Here is a 23,304-nt window from a genome sequence, read left to right as displayed (position 1 = left end):
CCTGTAACGCCTTTCTAATAATTAACAAACAGAGATTGAAATGAAATTATACGTATGTGTAAAATGTACAAATTTTAGGTCGAAATTTATTTTCTTGGGTGGCCGTCGCCCCTCCCCACCTTTTCAGACTCGCGGCCCCACTTTTACTTTACGATAATGGAAAAGCACGGGAACGGAACGTTTTCGTAAGTTAGATATGATGATCTTCTATCTGTCAAGTTCTTTCTACAGTTCCTTGCAATGCGAGTTGCGAAAACATGCCTCAAAAAGGATTAAAGGTGAATTACTTGCCCATCCCTCCCTCATTGTTGAGCTTCTGCAGCATTGCTGTAAACAGAGTTGCACGCATAGCTACGCGGAAAACCGCCACTATCAACAATCAGCAACAAAAGACGGGACCTCGCGCTCTCTATCTCTCTCTCGATGGTTCGTAGGAGTGAGTCATCGACTGGGAGCGTTGGCAACATACAAGCAACGCTCACGACTTCTGAGGAACTACCACGGGTCATGGAAGTTCCTTTTCGGGAAGCACTTCACCGGAGCTCGCTCATTCACGCAGCCATTCAAAGGAACGACCAACTCCTCCCGATGTTGATTTCGTGCAGCTGAAGTGAAGGGGGCGGGGGAGGACTTGCTGGAGTTAGCTTGAGTGAAAAGGATTAGGGGGGGGAAGTGCGCTTACTACTCGACTTCCCACAAGAAAACCAGAGAACATACACAGCAGTAACAATACACGCAAAGCTCACGATTCCTGGAACGAGGAACTACCACAGAGGAACTGCTCGTTCACTCCGAAGGATCGAGCACTTCACAGTTCCAAAGAGGGAGTAGTTCAAAAGGAACGGTTCGTTCACGAAGGACCCATCACTACAGGTGGCACATTCAGCAAAGTCAACGGAAACCCATAAATTCTAACGGGTTCTGTTGGGTTCCGCTACGGAGCCGGAAACTTTTTTTCTCGCACAATTTAAATTCGGTCCAAGTTGCTTATTGTTTCATTTCAGAAACTTGATCCTTATTTAAACTGATCCGTAAAAAAGGTTCCTGGACCGAATTGAAATACTTTACAGAGAAAAAGGGACCCATTTACGCTTGCTGATTCCTGACCCTTTCCACACACACAGACACCTCAGAAAAACACATTTTGGACCTACACTCTATCTAGGGAATGTGTGGAGCAAGGTCGCGTATAACGGTAGAGAAGGGGAGAAAGCAAGTTGGCAGAGCAAGGCAGTGCGCGATGCTGCAAACGGCTGGTAGCTGCAGCAGCGTTTTTTCCTGCAGGCACTCAGTTACCCTCTTTCTCGAGTCACTACTTGTGCAGAGGCGTATTTTCGTTCGCTTGCTCCAGAGATTCCCGGGACAGAGTGTAGCAAACTGTACCCTAGAATAACCTCAGATCTTCATAACCCATCAAGAGCCACGTCATAACCTATATTAAGAACCACATCGTGTGCGAATCTCACGTTGGTCCAGACGTGGTAGCATTTGTTTTTTAATTTCTTAATATCACAGCTCGAAATTATTATAAAACATACTTAAAAAGCAGAAAATTATGTTCAAAATAAATACAACACGTTTTGGCATACAAAAATTTTGATTTCAAAAATGTTTTACTGTAGTAGCAGGGCCTGGGACATACAATTTTCCACGGGTCTATAATCAGAATTTTTCAAAGGTCTGATAAAATCACATTTTTGTTCCTTACAATGTATTTTTTTTTAAAACAGACAAGTTTTTAAAATTCAATAATAACTTAAGATAGGCCAAAATTGGTAAACTCCTACTCAGAAAATATCACAATTGAAGAAGTAGTCTAAAACAGCTAAACAAACTGCTTATTGTCAGGTAATCTGGTTTAAATTTGACATGAAAAAAAAGTATATTTTTGAGATTCGAATGGCTTGTGACATTCGATGGTCGATTTCCAATCAACTAGCCAAAACATGAAAAAAATAGATCTCGCCAAAAATATCCCAAAAATTATAATTTTGTCACAAGATTAGAAAAAAAAATAGACCCTCGCCGAAAGCCGGTGAATCTGTTATTTACATCTACTAGGTCTTAACATAAAAATATTATAGAAGGTGGTTCAACCCATCATCTTCTTACATAATATTCATCCGTTCCCTCTTCCCTTTTCAGCAAACGGTGTCTCCATCCTCCGAGCCTTAACCATGCTATTGAGCACTTTGCAATCCTACCAGCTTTCCTCATACAAGCGCTTGTCTGTGGAGTTCTAATCACCTTTTTTCTCGTTTTACGATTCATTGTAATTTCCTGCCTGTGGCCACAGTAATATCACAAATTACCCCAAGTTGTTGTAGCATGCCACATACCATACAACACCTATGCTTACATGCATGTTCTTTTTACAAAAGCTATATTGTATTGGGTTCAATGCATCTCCCATATCTCCCTCATGTTCCAAACCGATGTAGTTAATAGTTTCTAGTTCATGCCAAACTATAGTTTTATCTTTGGTATGGACTTGGTCGAGGTATATGGCAATGGTAAATAAGTGCTGGTCATAACGGTACGGTAATGAGGACATTATGGAAACTGGATAATTATGGCATAAACATAATAGGAAACTACATCTGTCACTATTAACTCACTATTAAATCCACCATCGAATGTCACAAGCCATTCGAATCTCAAAAATATACTTTTTTTTAATGTCAAATTTAAATCTTCAATTGTGACATTTTCTGAGTAGGAGTTTACCAATTTTGGCCTATCTTAACTTATTATTTTATTGAATTTTAAAAACTTGTCTGTTTTAAAAAAAATACATTGTAATTTTAATAATAGATTTATTTATAAGCAAGGTGTTTTTAGTATAATTAGCTCCTTGTATTTAAAAAAAATGTAAAGCTAACCATATGCTTTCTCACAAGGGACAAAGTTGTAAAAGAGAGATATGTTATTGCAATTACTTTAGGAAAAAGAGTTTTTGCATTATCTTATTTTGGATCGCTACAACGAGGATGAATGATACGTAAATGAAATTAATGGAGAACCGCTTACAAAGGAAGCAGATAGGGTCTCGAACCCCAAACTTTTCGTGACGAGGTCGTCACTTGGCCACCCTACGTGCTCAGCGATCAAGGGTATTTTAGTTAAAATAAAATTTAGATCTACTTGTTGCATTGCATTCTATTTAAATTGAAGAAACATACATTCAATATAATGCAATTTTAAAGCAAAAGTATTTTTATTATTTTATTTGGATATTAAGCTGTTTGTTTCATATGTATGGAGATGTATGGGATTTTTGGTATGTTAGTTGTTGCTCCTTTTGCTAAAGTCGACTTGTTTTCCTAGGATCCAAGAGAAGCTCTCATTCTAAGTCTCAAGAGAGAAGTAAATGCACTTCAAAGCGAAAATGAGCATCTTCGATCCATGTTGCACATAGCACCAACTGCTATAGGACCACCATTTGCTGCAGGTGAGATTTCATGCATATGTATATTTTTAAATATATGTTATTAATGTGTGCACATGGGGAGTTTGTATCATTGGAGCTGGGTTATCTTTTTTAGAAAGAATGAAAATATAGTTAAATACAACACTTATTGGTAAAGCAAAAAGGGCACAGTTTTTGTAACAAAAGTGCTAGGGGTATGTAATAAAGTGTAAATGCTATTAATGTTAATGTTTATAATTTGCAATCACTACTACAATGAAAAAAGTAATGTTTAAATACTCGCAAGGTACCATTTCTCCTGAAATTCTAGTCCATTTTGATATGTCACATTGTCACCTTTGCATTAAAAAATGATGATGTCTCCAAGTTGGTGGCCATGTTGGTAACATGTTCTAACAAGTTTTCCCCTTTTCTTTATCATGTGTAGATATGTTTCATTAACAGTATTTGTCTTACATTGACGTTTCCACACGTTTTGGGAGTTATGAGTCTTTGGGATATCCAATGGATGTCGACTGTACATTCCTGGATATCCATTAGATGTCTCGTGGATATTTGTGTGCTGTGTGGGTATATACACATATTATAAGATACTAAATATAAATGCATAAAATATTAAAAATACAGTATTATAAAATTCCTCTGGAACTTAGTTTCCTCCAAAATCTTCTGCAGTGACATCTACATAATTGCAGTTTTTTTTATGACTTCCTTTCATCCATAGGAAGAAGTGTGGGTGCACCTATTAATATTGATCCAGATAAACTGTCGGAAATGGAAGGAAACGAGTTAACGGAGTTGGTGGGCCACTACATGACTGAGAATGAGGCTTTGAGGAAGGAGAATTCCGAGCTCTTCACCACAAGAGAGTTGCTGCTTCGGGACCAGGAACTTGTCTGCCGCGAGAATGAGAGGCTGTTGAAGAAGCTTGAAGATGTGAATTCGTGAGTAAATTTCTTATACAGGTCCACCACTGTGACCTTGTAGTGTTTCTGATCCACTAGTGTTTATCAGTGTTATGGATGTATCTAGAGTGCGCGTCAAATCTCCTGCATATGGGCATAGCCAATAGAGACAGCGTATTTGAGACACGGAAAAGAGACAGCGTATTTGAGCGAAACGCCTTGTCACGGAACTAGGCAACGCCACACGTCTGTGATTCGCTGGTGCTGTTCAGCCGTTCAAGGCCATATGCAGGAGATTTGACGCACACTCTAGTTACTTGTAATGCAGTTACAAGTAAAAGTTAACTTTTGAAGAATTCTAACTAACTAACTTGTAGTTACTTTTTTGAAATAGAAGTAACGCTATCAACAGTTACTATTACAGTTACTTTATGACACTGAAATTGTTAACTTGAAAATGTGTAATGTGGCGAAAGATCTAAATTTAGGGAAGGGGCAACCAGTTGAGATGTGTGACATTCTGTAACTAGCTCAACAAGTTTCTGGGGCATTATTAATTATTATTAACCTCTTGTGGCATGCCACATACATTCCGTAATACAATAACGTAAGAAACATTCCGTAATATTGTTCTAGATAGGGGCAGACACAAGACATGGCCATCTGGAGGTTGGTTATGTTGAATGCCACCTAGGAAGATAGTTGAGCATTCTGCAGTGCAATTGGAGAATGAGCAAGCTGTCACCAAACCAAACATCGGAAAGTGTCAAATTCTGTCATCTGCTACATTCCATGTATTTCACTGGCCAAGTTCCAGGCTGCCAGGTTGTACTTCTTTCTTCTTCCTCTTCCTCACCCCTCCCCAGCAACAAACAGGGGTGGATCACTATTCATTGCTTTTCATCCTGGTTGACCAGAACGTTTCTGCTAACTGCATTCCTAGTTGGCGTTCCCTCTAATAATGTCCCAGGAACTTGTTTAGTTACAGAATTTTGCAAACTACATACCTTCAGCTGAACTGGTTTACTACCTAGAATGCTTATGTAATTGGTAAAGACTTTTTGAATTCCCTGTATACATGGATGTCTGGAAGGATGGGGGGGGGGGGCACAGCCAACCCTGGAAAATGAAAGTCAACCAAAAATTATATATTTCACGCATATAATTTTATTTCAGCCACAATAATGTGTGTTAATTATTGCATAAACATGATAAATTCAAATTGAAGCAATTTTTTTAAGGGACAACACTATTATAGGGGAAAATGTGCCATGTTTACCCCCACCCCCTGGAAAAGATTCTTGCTTGCCCCTCCCTGGGAAAAATTCTGCGGATGCCCATGCCTGTATAACATTCTATTTTTAGATACCTTTTATTTGGACTCACTGCATGCATTCTGTACAAGCTTTTATAAGTGATAATTGACAGTATTTTTCAAGAATTTTTGAGGAATTTGTATTTAAAAGTTTGGGTGCGTCAGCACTTAGGCTATTTTGCACCCGTCACGTGACTTCGATTAAAAGCTGAGGCTGTAAAGAGGCACTCAGCACACACAAGGACACAAGGACAAAACACAGGACAACACACAGAATTATACTGGCCATAATGCCAGTCGCCAGAGCCTCGTTCATCTGCAAAATGCAGTCCAGGGTGTACTAAGTGAAAGTGAGGTTGACTTTTGGTCGCCTTTACAGAAGGTCGCCCCTTACACCCCACAGTATTTTTCAAGAACAGTAAGAAATGGATAACGTTTGTAATCATGATCCATGTCATGAATTAAAAGCCTGTTTCCTTTTCTTTCAGAGTATGTTGTCGTTCACCTATCATACCAGCTAGGCCAACGTATTCAGCCGAACTGTTAAATATGTCATTCAATGGCTCAGATGGTGACCTTCAGAATTCCAGCACCAACATATGGACCAATCCACTTACTAATGGCACCAACAACGATACAGTGAATGGTCCTAAATTTAAGGTCAGTTTAGTTCGAAAGATATTATTTATTCTATCAATAAATGCATGTATCAAGCAAATTCATTTAATTTTCAACATAAACAAAATCATAGTTTGATACAAGCAAGTTGACATGATATATAATTTGCATATGCAGGTACATGTTTCGGAACTTTGTTGTAGTGAGAAAAAATATGTACTTTAATTTATCTCTTCTTCGATTTACAAGGAAACTTCTATGAAGGAGTTTCTAATGAAAGCATTTCAGGACAATTTTACCTTTACCTTCAAATTTTTGGGTAAAACCTAATCGAACAGTTAATTGACTAAGAACCTTTAGAGGATACACAATACTACCAGCTTTGCTTCTATTTCAACCCATACTGCACAATGTAGAATAGCCACAATGTGCAATCATCTTGTGCCACACACACGCAAATAAATTGTCACATATAGTGACCAGATGTTTATGTCACCTTGATTTTGTATTTCCAGCAAGAAATTCTTGACGGGAGAATGTCTACCAAACCACCTCACAGGCTACCAGATTCCATACAAAAGGAGTTGGAGAAGAGAAGGATTGGAAAAAGGTAATGTTAAGATTGACAAACCACATTTCTAAACTGAAATAATTTATCAACAAAAAATTAGCATTAGTTCTAATTAATTTGTTGGCACTGTGTTTATAAATGTAGCGTTATTAGATGTAATCTTCCACACAGCCTTCCTATTGGTACTTCAATCAACATCATGCAAGAGCATAGGATCTAAACTAGAGTGTTGGAGTGAGAGGAATTCACTTGAGCTTCTAATAGTCAACACGGACGACGCTAGATAGCATACAGAATTGAGAGCTCACCATGATGTCGCAAGCAGGCCAAATGAGTGATATACACTCAAAGTCTGGTAGTACAAGTATAATTGTCATTTTTATGTTGATACGGGACATTAAATATGGATCATGAAGTGAAAGATGCAATGAAATTGAAACTTAGGTGAACAGTCATCACTTCCATGGTAAAATGTAGTTTAGTCTATCTTACCAATACACAGTCATATATGAAAATGATATAGATGATTGTGGGCTGAAACTACCAGGGTGATATTTTACATGTATGTTTCTACGATAATTGTCACAATAAAATAATATTCAATTGCATATGCTCGAGTGTACTGATGGGAAAACACGAACCAAACATCCCTATACGTAATATAGAAAAGGAGGAAATTTGTTAGGGTATGTTACCAATATGGTAACTATCTTAGAGTCACTTCATTTTGACAATCCACACATAAACCAACAACACCCCCCCTCCCCCACCTTTTTATGTAAATACCACTGAAACTGTCTTGTCAGGGCTAATCCCATGGGGTCACCAGATGTGTGAGCTCACATAGTGTTGATGGTTCCTCAGGGAACTATTTCTGCTTAAAAGGTTTAGATAATCTGATTCGCTTCAGTTTCTGAAGACAAGTGTGCTATCAGCTCTCTAAGACTTCCGATCTTGCGCAGAAATAACCTAGTTAACATGAGACAACTAAACAACTGCAACTGAGTTACTTTCCTGACACTAAGAAACTGCAACTGATCCGAATCATTTTTCAACTCGGTAAATATAACAGAGTTACTTTTTTAAAGTAAATAACTATAAATGAGTTTCTTTCTCAACTGGATAATTGCAAGCAGTGGCTCCAGAACTGAGAGGCGAGTGGGCTTAAGCTCTTTTCAGGAAAAAAAATCAGGAGTGCTTCAGACCTGATAGTTTCTAATGTTACGTTTTTCCATAATATTCAGATGGTTCAGTTTCTTGACATCGACCAACATGGGATCCCCCCAACGGCATAGTGGTAACGTCGTCACCTTGTAAACAAGGGGTCCCAGGTTTGATACCCGGTGGAGGCACATAGTGGTTCGGATCCCACTTTAAACTGCAGGTCCAGCCCCTATTAGCCTATCTGTGCAATCACCATTAGGCAGTGTTCGATAGCAGAATCTTTCAAACTTTCTTTGGTGGTTTTCAACTAAATAACTCTAATAGTAACTTGGTTATTCTTAAAACTTTCCAGAAACTGTTTTCTGTTTGCTGTTTCCTATGCAGAGACACACTCAGTGAATAAAAATATATGTTTCGTGCTTTCAGCATGACCAACATTGCAGAAACGTACAGAGACAAGAGTCACCGTCGCCACAATTCCTGGGAGAACACAAAGAAAGGAAATGGATCTGCAGGTTCTACGAAGTCTGCAGGGTCATCAGATGAAAGCACTTCAGCACGAAGAAAGAAGAAACTTAAGGATATTGTCAACAAAGGACAATCTGATCAGCTAGAGTGAGTATTATGAATATGTATGGAAAATCTCATTTTGCGAAAATGTATGGGAAATTGTGTTTCCCAAGTTATCTAATTTCATCAGTGTTAGGTTGTCAAGTAATTTTATAAGTGGATAAATGGAAAAAGAAGAATGAGGAAAAGTGTTATTGAAATATGACTGATGTCTTACGGCATCACAGTATTTCATAAGAAATACCGAGGGTCCCAAAATAGTGTTTACACTCCTTGAACGTTAATAACAGCAATCATGAACTTTTTCCCCCACATACCAGATGTTCAAAATGACCACCATTGGCAGCAATACGTCGTCTGCAGCGCTAAACAGATCGACAAGAAGACATGGTCTCCATGGGAAGGGAAGCACAGGTTGTCTCATTCAGTGTCTGTGGCTTTGTGGTTTACACATTGTTCTTCACAGTTCCTCACAGGTAGAAATCTAACAGTATTAAATCAGGAGATCTGGGTGGATATTTGACACTTCTTACATTTCTCAAAGAAACATTCCTCACCTCTGTCATTTTGTGTACACTAGTGCCTACCATCTGGTGGGCTGTGACTAAATTAAAAACAACACCACTCACATACACTTAACGTAGACATTGCAGCTTCAAATGCAAAGAATCCAGTCAAGTCATGTTTAATAGTTTCCCTGTTATTAACGATCAAAGAGTGTAAACATTATTTTGGAACACTCTGTATGTGCAGGGTGGTGCATATTGTAACAACCAATGCTAATTGGTAAGTTTGTCCAAACGCATGCTCCGGAATCTCCTATGCTTAGGCAGCTGCAAGGCTTGGAATCGGTCTGCCATGGAACATTGGCAGTGGAAGTGTTCATCCGAATATGTTCCATTCAGGAGATGCACAGTTAAGTGTCAGGACACAAGAGAGTATGCCTCCTACCCCTTGAATACTTCTGGTTCTACACACTGCCATTGGTTCGCCATTTGTCTGACCCACCTCATTATGCTGAACCACTCTTGCATGGGTTGATGGTGATCTTCATACCAGTAACTACTGCATCTCCTGAATGGAACATATTCGGATGAACACATCCACTGCCATGATTCCCAGATAGCACGTAACCCACATAGCATGTAAGTTAAATGGAATGTCAATTTAACTTGCAGTTAACTTACGTGCTATCTGGGTTCTTGTCTGAACTGGCCAACATTCTGCTGCAGACTGATTGCAAGCCTTGCAGCTGCCTAAGCAAGGAAGATTCCTGCACATGCATTCGGACAGGGTCACAAACTGACATTGGAAGTTACATATATGTGCCACCTTGAATAAACACTTGCTGTGTTTTATTTGTTGTTCTTGTATGTACTATTTCTTTTATACATAATATTTAGACTGAATCAAACATCAGCTGAATTATAAACCTGGTAACAGGTTTGTCAACAGCCATCTCTGAAAGGTGCAATTTCATGCTTGAAGCATATAAACTTCAAGTACATTCTTAATAGCTCCAGTCATTTGATTTTTGTCTATTTAGGTTAATTCTGACCATGATTATAATCATCCAATAATTATTGGAATTGGTGAAGGGCCACTCACAAAGAAACACCCATACTCGGGTCAGAACTAAAGCAAGGAACATTCAGTAGCAACATACTTGGTCACCAAGACATCAATAACTCCAGTCTTGAAATCAGGATATGAAATCCTTATAAAAAGGTGGGAGAGGGTCATTTTATATACGAGGGAAAATCGAAAAGTCTTCACGCATAATTTTTTCTAGCTTGTTATAAGTGTTATTTCAAAAGCAAGATATACGAGCGATGCAGTATGGTTTTCTTGAAACGGCCCTATTGTAACTTCCGATTTCTTCCATGGCACGGCACTGTTATCAGTTGGCAAAGATGGCTGGAGTGCTCAGGAAGTCCACGCCATATGAGCAGCGAAGTGTTATTAATTTTCTTTTAAGGTGCAAAGGACAAACAGACACAGATATCCACAGGGAAATGGAGCCAGTGTATGGGGACAAGTATTTATTAGTGCAAAGTGAACAATGTCACTACTATAGGAAATGCCAAGTTCAGTGGCAATGTCCTTCAGATAAACACGTCAATCAGCTTTCACCATTTCATCAACACAGGTAATATTGTTCGGTGTCAGCGAGGAACAAGGTCGGCCCGATCGCTCATTGTCCTCCACATTTTCCCGTCCATTTTCAAACTCCTTGCACCACCACTGCACACTTCGCACTGATAAACACTTGTTCCCATACACTGGCTTGCATTTTTCTGTGGATATCTGTGGCTGTTTGTCCTTTGCACCTTAAAAAATGAATAACACTTCGCTGCTCATATGGCGTGGATTTCCTGAGCACTCCGGCCATCTTTGCCAACTGACAACAGTGCCGTGCCATGGAAGAAATCGGAAGTTACAATAGGGCCGTTCCAAGAAAAGGCTACTGCATCGCTCCTATATCTCACTTTTGTAATAACACTTATAACAAGCTAGAAAAAAAATAGGCGTGAAGACTTTTCGATTTTCCCTCGTATATTTAATTACATAAGATATATCAACAATATCATTAGTAAAGTATGTTTGAGATCTAAGTGATAAGAGGCAAAATGTCAGATAAAAAAGTCATTGATGGAGGTACCCCCTTCCTCCAGAACTCCACACCCTACTTGAAATATTGAAGGAAAACAATTAAGGGACTTTAGACGTGATAAACTATTAATACAAACATGAAAAGTGTTGATGTATCCAAGTACCGGTTTAATTAATTTTACGGAAACAATTATCTTTGAACTACATTTCAACTGCAGTCTCTAATACTTCACACGAGCACATACACATGCACGAATACACACAGCACACACAAACTAACTAACTTCTGTTCATCCATACAAAGAAGGGTAGTTGTTTATTCTCGATGTCCGTTTTTTACAAACAAACAACGAGAGAACAATTTTGTGCACTGCATGCTACTTGCTTGATTGTTCATTGCTGCTTTGAAACTGTTCTGATGTCACTTCCTGGAAGTCTACACTTCAAATCTGCTGTTTTCCACCTTTCAGACTAATTATTTTTTTCCTGTTGCATTTCAATTATTGTATTTCAAAATCTTGGATTGTATTTTTTTGTTCATTTGTTTAACAGCACTTGCATTTATTTCCCATAAATCTGTATGAAAGAAATAATATGTGCTGAACTATAAATAAAACAGTAAGTGTTTTAAAAATTTATAAACAAGACTAATCTACTGGAAGATGTAATGAGTTCTTGCAGTAGCGGCTGATGAAGGTGGCTGCAGGACTGCAACCCCCCTGCAGCCCCCCCCAAACAGATTATATTTTTATTTCTCTTGTAGTCTACAGTAGTAGTCTATGCTTATAATAACCGTACACTACAAGAGAAATAATTCTAGAATGCAAGCAATACGTACATACAAGAAGAAACAAATATATTTTGTTGCCATTAGTGCAAAAATTAAATAGTGGCAGTATAAACATTTATTTTTGCGCTAATAGCAACAAAACATAATATGCTTGGGGGGGCTGCAGTCCTGCAGCCCTCTCATCAGCCGCCACTGAGTGCTTGATTTATTTAAATATACCATGTGAACAATATAATATTTTTATATTTAGGAACCAGAATACAATGATTTTTGTAATGAATTCCAGATCAATGAGAGTGCTTGTGTATTGTTACAATGAATAACATATACTCTATAAAGTGAAGGTTGGGGACAAGATGTGTACTTTGTACTTGTTCATTAATTGAAAGGATTCATGAGATGTCAAAATAACCTGCAATCATTTACAACCAAAGATTATGTTATAATACTTGTTCCATGTAGACCTAGCTTTCTTCCAGAATGTGGCGGTATAAATCAACAAGGATGCTGTGAATTTAATTATCCATTACAATAAACTGTAAATACAGGATGATTCAGAAGTGATGGTACTAACTGTAAGGATAAAAATACAAAAGTACACACTAGAGTAAGAAAAAAGGTCTGTCAATGTGAGTCCACAAATGAAATGTGTTTGAGAAAGTGGCAGGTGAATGTGTGTATTATCACAATCGTGCTGTCAGAGTTTGGCTCTTTGTTTACAACACAGTAACACTGCTGTGAGGTTGCAGAATACACCTGATATACTGTAGGTTTTGTTTTTGTTATTTGATCCTGCACTAGAACTAATACTCCAGCATGAAGCAGTGTACTCCTAGTGAACAAACGTAAGGGCAATCATGGGTATCATCAAACACATTAGTGATAGATCATGACAATACATTCATACATTTGCCATATGCTTCCAAATGGTTCATTTGTGGACCCATGTTGACGAAGACTTTCTAACATAAAAGTTGGTTTTGCATTGCTTGTTTTCGTTCAGCGAGAAACAATTGTATTCAGTTTTATTACTCCTCTTAAATTGCATAGCAAAGAAAAAAACAAAAATATATTTTCGCAAATTTATTACAAAATCACCTCAGCAAAATATTATAAGGATCAAGGTCTAAGGTCCCTAAGTCCCCGCTTGTCCTTGGTTTATAAAATTAAATTTAATACGAGGTTTCAAAGCTGTATTTTGGATTGTATTAATGAAAGTTTCGAAAGTAGCTACACACACTTATGATAATTAAGTTCAAAATAATAACTGAATATTACCACATTTACTTACATGAACAATGGCTAGCTTGCTTTTGAGATCTCTACCTTTGTTCTTGCAATGAACTGAATAGCACTTTTCTTACACCCTTTGGTGACTTAACTGATTAATCAGTAAATATGAGACCTCTCATTATTATCGAAATAATGACTGTTCACTTTAGCACTTTTCTTTCCACAAACTGAGATCCGACTTGAAGAAACTCCCTGGAACAGCTAGCGAAATCTCCTCGAGACGATCACGCTACCGTTTAATCAGTTTCATGATTCCGGGCACATATTTCCATCATCCTCAACGTAGCTCTTGGGCCGACCAACTTGTACTCAACTGTTTTCATGGATTCCAAAAACTAAAACAGTCAAACAGTCACCTCTTAAAGATTCCGGATTTCTTTCTCAACGGGAGTGCAAACTGTCACCACTGTTTTTGGCCAACTTCAAGCAAAAAAAAACAAAAAACTGCAAGGCCTTCCAAAGTCATTCCAAGCTCACTACTGTTCATTTGTGCCAAAAACTAACTGACATTTCCATTTCCCACGAGCCTCAGTCCATTTCCAGGAGGAGTGTTTGTAGTTTTTTTCTTCCTCATTTGTATGGACATCTTAACAATCGGTCACAACTTTATTTACTTGTATTAGTGTGTACTTTTCACCCTTACATCTGACCATCCATATACTGAATCACCCTGAGTAAATAGAAGTGTCAAATTATCTGCATTGCATTTATCCTTCAACATCTGTGTCACTGAAATCTTATAATTGGGATACTGACTCTACAATTTATTTGTTAATTTGATCATTTTCACTTTGAAATGCATCTTATTATGTACATCTATTTTCATATTACAAGTTGTTTCTCACATGATAGTTCCTCCCATTTATAATTGTAATCTTAGTACAAAATGTGATGCAAAATATGTATTTAATATAGTTTATTGCACCACTTAAAAGTAACATATTAATATTAAATTTGTTTTGAAAACATATATGGTATTTTGTTCCTGTGAAAGGGTGGTTGTGCAAAGAAGCACCTGCTTGTAAGAGTTTCATTCAGTGATATGTTTGCATTGCATATCTCAGTGTTGTGAGTCCGTCTATTCAGAAAACAAGGACTTTATTTTAAACTGAAATGTTTTGTTTATTTGGATTTTTGTCAACAGATTGGCATCGCAATTTGCAAGAACCACTAGTAGCGTAAATCGAGGTATGGGAGTTCTGCAAAGGGCTTTCTCTACCCATCATTCACCCACCCATTCCCCCATTATTCTTCAACAAAGGCCTTTTACAAGAAGTCAGTCAGAGCCCTATTATAGAAACAGGCTGCGGAGCAACACTTTTGGCGGGAGCAAGAGTATGGATGTTCAACAACAAATGCCACTGAGCAGGTCTTCAACTGTCCAAGAAAATATTGCTCTATCGTCCAATCAGAACTCTGCATCTTTCAGCGAAGCTAGGCCGTATAGCATAGACAGCAGGAGCTCTACCACCCTGCCATCTCGACTGTTCAGAACCGAACAGACACCTCTTCCGGACAGAATACTTGGAACAGCAGATCTAGATTATATAGCTTCTACTCTAACGGCCGAAAATGCCCTAGCAAGAGATGTAATATCAAGAATAGGATATCCTCAAATGTCTTCTGACACACATGCTATTCCGAACGGTCACATACCTGGTAGAAGAGCAAGTTTTCATGCAAGAAGCATACGAAGTAGCCTGAACGAAGTTGTCCCATTGCCTGAGAATCAGCATGTTGTCAATGCGGACATACACACGAGTCATGATCCAAATGAGGGTGAACGGTCCTCTGCCATAGCTAACAGTGTAAACAATGGTTCTCGACATGATGCGGTGCAGGAATCAGAAGACATCCATGCACTTTCTCCAACAGATGATGAGAAATCTAAAAACGAAACAGAATCTGACAAACATCCATTTGGAAGCTTAATATCGCTGGAAGAAGAAATAGAGTTTTGTAGAAAAGAACTTTCGCAGAACTCTTAGATGGCACAGAATTTCAACTGAAGCTGATGACAACAAAAGGATGGTGAGGCACTCTTATCATTCGCAATCCCATTATGCCAACACACTGCATCAAACACTGCCAGCAAGACATGTCGCTTAGGCAAATTCAGAAAGTAGTTCCTTATGATAGCTTATAGGCGGGGTACAACAAAATTAGTATGCATGCAGCTAATTGATGGATTTAGAAGATTCTGAAAAAAAAATGTATGTTTAGCGTACGGTGAAGCCATACACAGACAATAAATCTAAACTCTAATGACATGAACAGAACATTTACCATAAGTCACAAACTATTGTCTACAATTTCTCCACATTGCATAGATATTGTGTGCATGTAATGTGGATGAAAAATCAACACTTGTTCTCTTTTCTTACCCCCGCCGGACCCTGTGGCCGAGTGGTAGCACATCGTGCTGTGATGCCAAGGGTTCTGAGTTCAAATCCCACTCGGGCTTGGTTGTTTGTGAATGTCCATTCATCAATTTCATCATTTCATCACTCATCCCCATCTTCGCAAATTAGCCAAGAGGCACAAAACGCGAAGTAAAATAAACTAAATCAATCAATCTTTTCTTACCCTGATGTGGTTAGCCTGTTAGTCATGAGTGTCAAGTGGAATTCTTGCCTCTAAGGTTGTTGGTAGCTGTGTTATATGCATTGGAACCTAATAATGCTTGGGGATATCAGTGGTTACTTCTTGCTGCTCTTATGGCGAACTGTGCATAGTTCCTTACAAGAAGGAAAAGTTATTATCCACTAACGTGCTATGTAATATTAAGGTAATTTACATCCTCAGACAAAATTTAAACTCATTTATTTCTGTTCAATTGTTCTAATTCTTATAACAATTTTATATACATTTTCTCTTCTTTAAGCACATAATGTACCCACTAACCTTTAAAATATATGATACTAGTGCCATTTTTTATCATGTGTCAGCAAGGCTAGTTCTGTAATTTATCAATAGATGTCTTTGAACTTTCTTGTATACGATATCAGCTGCAGAGATATGTTAGCAGAGACAAGCCAAGGAGGGAAAGGGGTGGGGGGGGGTCAAAATATAGGACTGACTAGAAAAAAATAAGGCATATCGACTTACAATTTTTTGGTGTGTGCCACTGTTTGTTAGCAAATTAGAAAATGGTTGAACACTAATTTGCTGAACGTTTTCTCTTGGTATTACGTAATTTCTTTTTGATTAATAGTTCTATAATACACTAGACTGAAATTGCTATTAATATTCTTAGTTGTGATGTCCTGGACCATGGCCGTGCAGTCTAAAGCTTGATTCGCATCTACGCTCAAGTAACGCTCAGATCACCCTTCCCTTAAGGTGCGGTCAATATTGTTGAATGATTTTTAAATAGAAGCATTCACACCTGGCGCTCCAGTCAAGGTTTGTTCCGATCGCGCTCAGCTCGAGGTTCGGTCATGATCGGTTGGAAAGAATATTTGACCAGAGCATGTAGGGGTGGAACTTGACTTTGCCGAAGCTTAATCATTGATGTGAACATCTGTATCGTTCTACTCATGGTTCAGTAGCAGTCTTCAGCCCTGTTGCAGAGGATACGTGACCCAGTTTTGTGCGTAGAAGATGAGAGGGCAGAAGCCAAAGACCTATTAAAACACAGAGAATGGCGAGTATAGATAAAATTGATTGATGGAGATATTGTGCAAGAAAATCCCAAAATATTTTCCTCTCAATTCTGTTTTTAAACATCAGTCAAAATATGTGATTTCATGAACCAGAGTAAAAGAAATTTAAGAAAAACTGACCGCAACAACCAAATTACAATTATAGCCAATGAAAGAAATTCAAGAGGGGACTAACCACAAATATGATCCGTGAACACTAGTTGTAATGACCCTTTTTGCATGAATTAAAATCCTTATATCAAAAAGATAACCTGTTGAGGGTCATATTTTTCCAGACAACAAAATTGTCATTTGTGTGTGTGTGCAAAGGGAAAGGTGTTGGTCAACCCTCTGTCAAGGGAAAACATAATTCTTTATATCTAGATGAACTTGTTCTTCATTTACGAAATACTAAACAAATTATTCCTATTTTTTAGTCGAGGAAGACTACTTTTCACACAATGTGCGTAACAATCGGGTCCTTGAAACTAGGCTTTGAACCTGATGTTTATCTGTCACGTGTTGTGTCAAAAACTTTCTGATAAAAGAAAAGGCCAACAATGTCGATATGAAACAAAAAGGCCAAAAATGTTCATGCCAAACCTAGACCGACAAAGTAGTGTCTACCACTGTTGACATTAGAGTTTTGCACATTGTAGCTGAACATAAACATTTGCCGACTTCAAATCGAAACTATCAATAAACAGTATTATATTTTAATAGCCGACCTCTGTGGCTGAGTGGTCCCATGTTCGAATCCCAGCCTGGGCATGAGTGTTTGTGAGTGTCCATTCATCAATTTCATGATATCATCACTCGTCCTCATCTTTGCAAATTAGCCAAAAATGGAAGAAAAAGTGAAGTAAAATAAACTAAATCAATCAATCCATGGCCGAGTGGTTAGCACAATGTGCTACGATGCCAAGTGCTCCGAATTTGAATCCTGGCCTGGGCATGGATGTTCTTTGTGAAGTCCCTTCCTCCATTTCGTCATATCACAATGCATCCTCATCCTCGCAATTAGTCAAAACTGGCAGAAAAGCGAAGTAGGTAAATCAAACATATCAATCAATTCCCATTTTCGCAATTCTTTTTCTTCTTTATTTTCTTCTAATTAATGCCAGTTCTGTAACAGACAAGTCCGTCGTTGAAAACCAACACCAGACTCACGTTGATCGTACCTTGATGGGAGCGAAGCTTAATCGCTAGTGTGGAAACCCCCTGATCATGAGCATAGCATTAGGGGACAGTGACCTGTGAGCGTAGATGGTAATCAAGCCTAAGACATCAGGCTTTGGCTACAGGACATATGCTGGTTTGAGTCTCGTGGGGAAAGCGTAACAACATTTCTCTTGAGCCAGTGTATAGGATTGGTGGCCACCCACCATCGTGAGGAAATTGGGGAGCTGCGAATGAATAGCGTACCCCGGTCATGGAAACCTACAACGACTGGAGGTTCGCCATGCTGACGGGAATACCTATTCTCTACAACAGGTATGCTGGCTATCTATGGAAATTTATGTAGGCCAGTAAAATGGAAACAGAGAGATCATGTGATGCTCTTTAAATGTTGAGATTGTATGAGCATAGAAGAGATCAGATACACAAACAGCAAACAAAATTGTGGCAGAATATTGAAAAGTGGATACATATAACACCAATCAAAGCCATGTTCTTATACTTGACTTGTATTTAAACATGAAATTGACATTCATGGCCCGACTTCAAGAAAATATAAATCTACAAACGATTTTTTTTAGTTACTTGGGTTGAAATAGGCAATTCTGAAACTGAAAATCCTGTGATTAACTTCCACTATTCTTGGAAATTGCAGTCATTGTCTATTGTACTCTGGCCAGACATGCTGACCATCACACCACCTGGCTTCATTCTTGCACACATCTTTCCGCAGTATCAATGCATGATGGCCTTGCAGATATTCCAATTGGCTAATCTAATGATAAAGAATCTCGAACCTGAAGAACTTCATGCAACAAACTACTAACTGTAAATACTGTTCTTTTTTATGAGAAACTTTGAAGTGCAGGATTATTAAAAAAGAACTCCCTGGTTCCATGATTTTATTACAGACAACTTATAGAACATATTGTCATTATATGGGTGTATGTCTGTGCCTGATGTACATAAGTTTTTATTTGAATAACTCCGCATACCTCTGGTTCCATACTTCGCCGCTAGGAGCGTGAAATGCAACATGGTGGCATCTGGAGATGAGAAGGCATTCTGTGTCCTGTAATTCAATGAAACAAACTCTGTTACAGCCATCAGTGGAAGACAACATTTCAAAAAGAACTATCAACGGAAGAAAGAATTCATAAGTGGTACAAAAAATTTGTGGCTGCAGGTTGTTTGTGCAAAAGGAAATCCAGCAGCCGATCATCAGTGTCAAGCAACACTGTGAACCGGGTTCGCAAAGCTTTCCAATGAAGCCCATGTAAATCAACAAATCGAGCAAGTCGTGACCTTCAACTGTCACAAACAACTGTGTAGAGAATTTTCCGAGAGCATCTATGAATGTACCCATAACCCTGTCAATTGCTTTGTGGAATTGTAGCACATAGAATGCCTTCTTCTCTCCAGATGCTACCATGTTGCATTTCACACTCCTAGCAGTGAAGTGTGGAAACAGTGATGTGTGAAACTATTCGAATAAAACTTGTCGACACCTGGCACAGACGTACACCCATTTATTGATGATATGTTCCATAAATTCCCTGCATAAAATCAGAAAACTAAGGAGTTTTTTTTTTAATAAACCTATATAGATCTATGTAGGTATTTGATAAGTATCCAAAATGATAGGCTCCCATGTAGCCAAATTTAGTACTATCACCTTTGGTGCAAGCACTCCCAGGTTTGTCTCCAGAGGTCCCCAAATTTCAGTGTTGAGCCAGCATTGCGAGAACCATTGGGGAGCTACTTGAAAAAAATATCAGTCATCAGTCTCTGAATCCAGAAAACAATGACAATGGGACACAATGCGCGGACCATATATCACTTGCTGAAAAATCTGTTTGGCATGCCCTTGTGTTGGGACCATGGAGTTTTCATAGAGTTTATTCAAAATTATGTATAGATTGCAATAATTTTATAAAATTACTATCTTGGCTGACAAGTGTCATTCTTCAAAGGAGCATATGAGACATGTAAGTTCACTACCACTCACTAGATACCCACAGCGATTCTTGTTGGAAAACCTAGGCCCATGCCATCAATAAATTCCATGTTTTGAAAGGGAAAATGACTATACAGATCAAAGTCCAGGTAGCTGCAGATTTTGAGGATGCTTTTTCTTCCATAACTAAAATAGGTTACTAATTTCCAAATGTGGTCAAACAAGCTGTGAAGATGCACACCACAATGGATGTCCAATTGAAGTGACAACAAAACTTGCAACAGTCAAAGCAGTTCTCTTCCACCGAAGAAGGCAAAGCCAATTGCATCGGTTCAAAATAATGGCAACAGTGTTTTGAGATGCACGTGGAATAATTGTTGTGAAATACCTTGAAAAAGGACAAACCACAAGACTTCTTACATTTAGGTGAAGAAATCTATGTGAAACCACCATATTTAAGCAAGAACAAAAGTACTTTGCACTAGCTCACCACTCAACTACAAAGGCAAAAATTACATGCTAGACTTCCAATAGCAGACACATCTTCTCTATTCACCAGATATGGTCTCCTGATATTTCCATTTATTTTCAACCATGAAAATAAACTCAGCAGAATGAAATTATTCAACAACAATGATGTTATCATGAATACTTATTCTGAAGAGCTTGTACCTATTTATTTTGGATACTTATCAATTGGCCCTTGTATTCACAAAAGATCTTGACCATGACGACATTGAACTGATGCTGATATTACAAATTCCTGTAATTCCTTATACGTGAACACATCATTGATTTCAAATTACTTCATATGGTATTAGTACTTGAAAAATAAATGTAATTTTAAAGGGAATCCATTGGAACAAGCAGTTTGTTGGATCCAGCACTGTTGGGACAATTGGGAGCCACTTGCAAAGAAGTAGTGGTTCCACTAGGAAGTCAGAAAACAGTGGTGAAGGGAGTCTTGTATTAAACATGTGGCAGCCAATAAAAGGCAGTTTGGAGGAGTTCGGATGTCAAAGGGCTGCTGTGCCACAGTTAAATATGTAAAAACTGATCAACCCTATACTTGAACTAGGGCATCTGAAGCAAAAATTAAAAGGGAATATGAACCTTGCATGAATTCAACAAACAACTTAAAATGTGTCGATGGTTAATAGTTTGATGTAGTTACAACAAACGGCAATAAAGTAGACATATGACCATGTGTCACCCAAAAAGCTAATATGGTCCCTGCAAAGCTCCATTGCAAGAAAATTTAGTTTTGTTTATACAGAAGTGACTGAATATGGAGACATTATTTTCAGCTTGAGATACACACGACTGTATAGAAATAAACTTGAGTATTAGTAGAATTGTTCTACAATCAATTCAGCTCTGTCTAGGTCTATTAACTTTACTTATTCCCTGTAAATAGGACAATCAATAAGTAGTTACAGACAAAAAAAATAATTAAATGCAACAGGTAGGATATGCATTGGCATCATTGGCTTTCTCAAAAATTGTCAACATCTAGAAATAATGATCAATACACTGAGGGTGTTTGCAAAATACCTTGTGCTGATCTTGAAAATTATGCCTTCATTTTTGAGGCTGAAATTTGTTTGAAAAGGGCACATAATTATAAGAACAACCGAAAGTATGATAAATGTCTTTAAGAAAGCTGAAAACATACCATAGTAAGGAACATAATTTTGAACAAGCAACATTATAATTGAATTGATATAAATAATTGAAAATAAAAGATATAATTGCATTAATGGTTAATTCGAAACTAGTATTATATTCACACATCAGGTTAAAATTGATATGCATACCACAGGAATATTTTCAGTATTTTTTACTGACAACCATCCAAAGGTTCTGCCCACACGTTGAATTTATGAATAGAACACTTGCAGTAATTGATTAGAACTAAAAAGTGATTTTAATCGCCAGTGTATTATTAATTCAAAAAATGATTGCACTTTCCAACACATGTAGTTGGCTTCTTTTTTTTTGATTATATATTTTTTTTTCATAGTTGCCTTTGTACATCTAAGATATAACAAAGGGTAACCTCGAAGGAACATTCATAAGTTATTGCGGAAACTAATAAAATATAACATCCATAGAGGATATCAGTTTGAGAGTTCAAGCAGTGGTCAAATTTATCAATCAATCAAAGTAAAAAAAATCTGATCAAGCAAGGCAAAGTTAATGGCAATATATTGTTCTTGTTTGTCTTTCCGAGTTATTTCCTGGAGAGTTTCAACAGAATTGGATGCATGATGGATTAAAAATGTGGCATTTTAAAAATAATTTGACAATTTTAGGAGAGAATTTTTAAATAACCAAAGGAACTACTTTCTGAAGACATCTTAATGTTTAGAGGGGCAGATCACAAATCACCAAAACAACAGGAAAATATCAGCCAAAACAACAGCTGTGTTTAGTTGCTATTCATGTTCTTACATTAGATGTAGTGAGCTATGTCACCACTCTGTCTATAGAGGCCAAGCTTTAATTACACAAAATGTTCTCTCTTTAAATTATATTTATATATAACAATTAACACAATGTCCATTGTCAATAAACCAAGCTTTCTGTGGGACACATGGCCAATATGTGCTACTTGTGCTCTGTGTATTCTGTCTCCAAGGCATGTTATTGTATGTTACAAATATTAATGATATTCTTATTACAGGAACTTTGTTAGATAATTATACTATTTACTATTTAACTTGTAGAGTATGGCTGTCCGGCACAGGTTTTCTGTTCCGAGCACCATGTGACAGCATTTAAACTGTCATTTCTTCAAAACTACACAGATATTTCAGTTCTGTATTTTTTGTTCATTTGCATACATATGAAGGGTTGACACTCGAATTACAAAACAATATATCCATTGTTACTATTAGCGCATATTGAAAATTTCTTTGTTTCTTCCTCTGAGTATTATGGGATAATTACTACAAAATGGGCTATAACTAGGGGCATGCATATTTCGTTTTTGACGAAAAAACGAAATTTGAAAAAACACATTCTAGCGTTAATTTTTCATGTTTTTGAAAGGTGTGAGATGCATTTTGTGACCATGTTTTGTCACGAAATAATGCGAAATGAACTGCAAAAAGCGAAATTAACTCTTAAACACGAAATTTACCATTTATATACCGACGCGACTCTTTCGTAAGTCTGAAGTATCCTGTGAGTTATGCAATTCCCGGAAAATTGATTAATTCTGCTGTTAATATTGGAGAAGCAAAAATTGAC

At 37.7% G+C, this 23,304-nt stretch overlaps 1 protein-coding gene across 2 annotated transcripts in view; it reads left to right on the top strand.

Annotated features, from left to right (window-relative positions):
- The window catches only part of LOC145989466 (kinesin-like protein KIF12), a 314,209-nt gene that overhangs the window by 287,866 nt on the left and 3,039 nt on the right, over positions 1–23,304 (top strand). For both annotated transcript variants that reach the window (XM_083124813.1, XM_083124814.1), the window contains exons 11-15: positions 3,328–3,451; positions 4,155–4,374; positions 6,139–6,310; positions 6,784–6,878; positions 8,430–8,618. In XM_083124813.1, coding sequence (XP_082980939.1) covers positions 3,328–3,451; positions 4,155–4,374; positions 6,139–6,310; positions 6,784–6,878; positions 8,430–8,618 — 800 coding nt within the window. The remainder of the gene's footprint in view (positions 1–3,327; positions 3,452–4,154; positions 4,375–6,138; positions 6,311–6,783; positions 6,879–8,429; positions 8,619–23,304) is intronic.

The sequence above is a fragment of the Lepisma saccharinum genome, chromosome 6 (assembly GCF_977018435.1).
Source record: "Lepisma saccharinum chromosome 6, izLepSacc3.1, whole genome shotgun sequence".
Taxonomy (NCBI): Eukaryota; Metazoa; Arthropoda; class Insecta; order Zygentoma; family Lepismatidae; genus Lepisma; species Lepisma saccharinum.
Note: the sequence above shows the minus strand (reverse complement) of the source record. Positions and strands in the feature narration are given on the sequence as shown.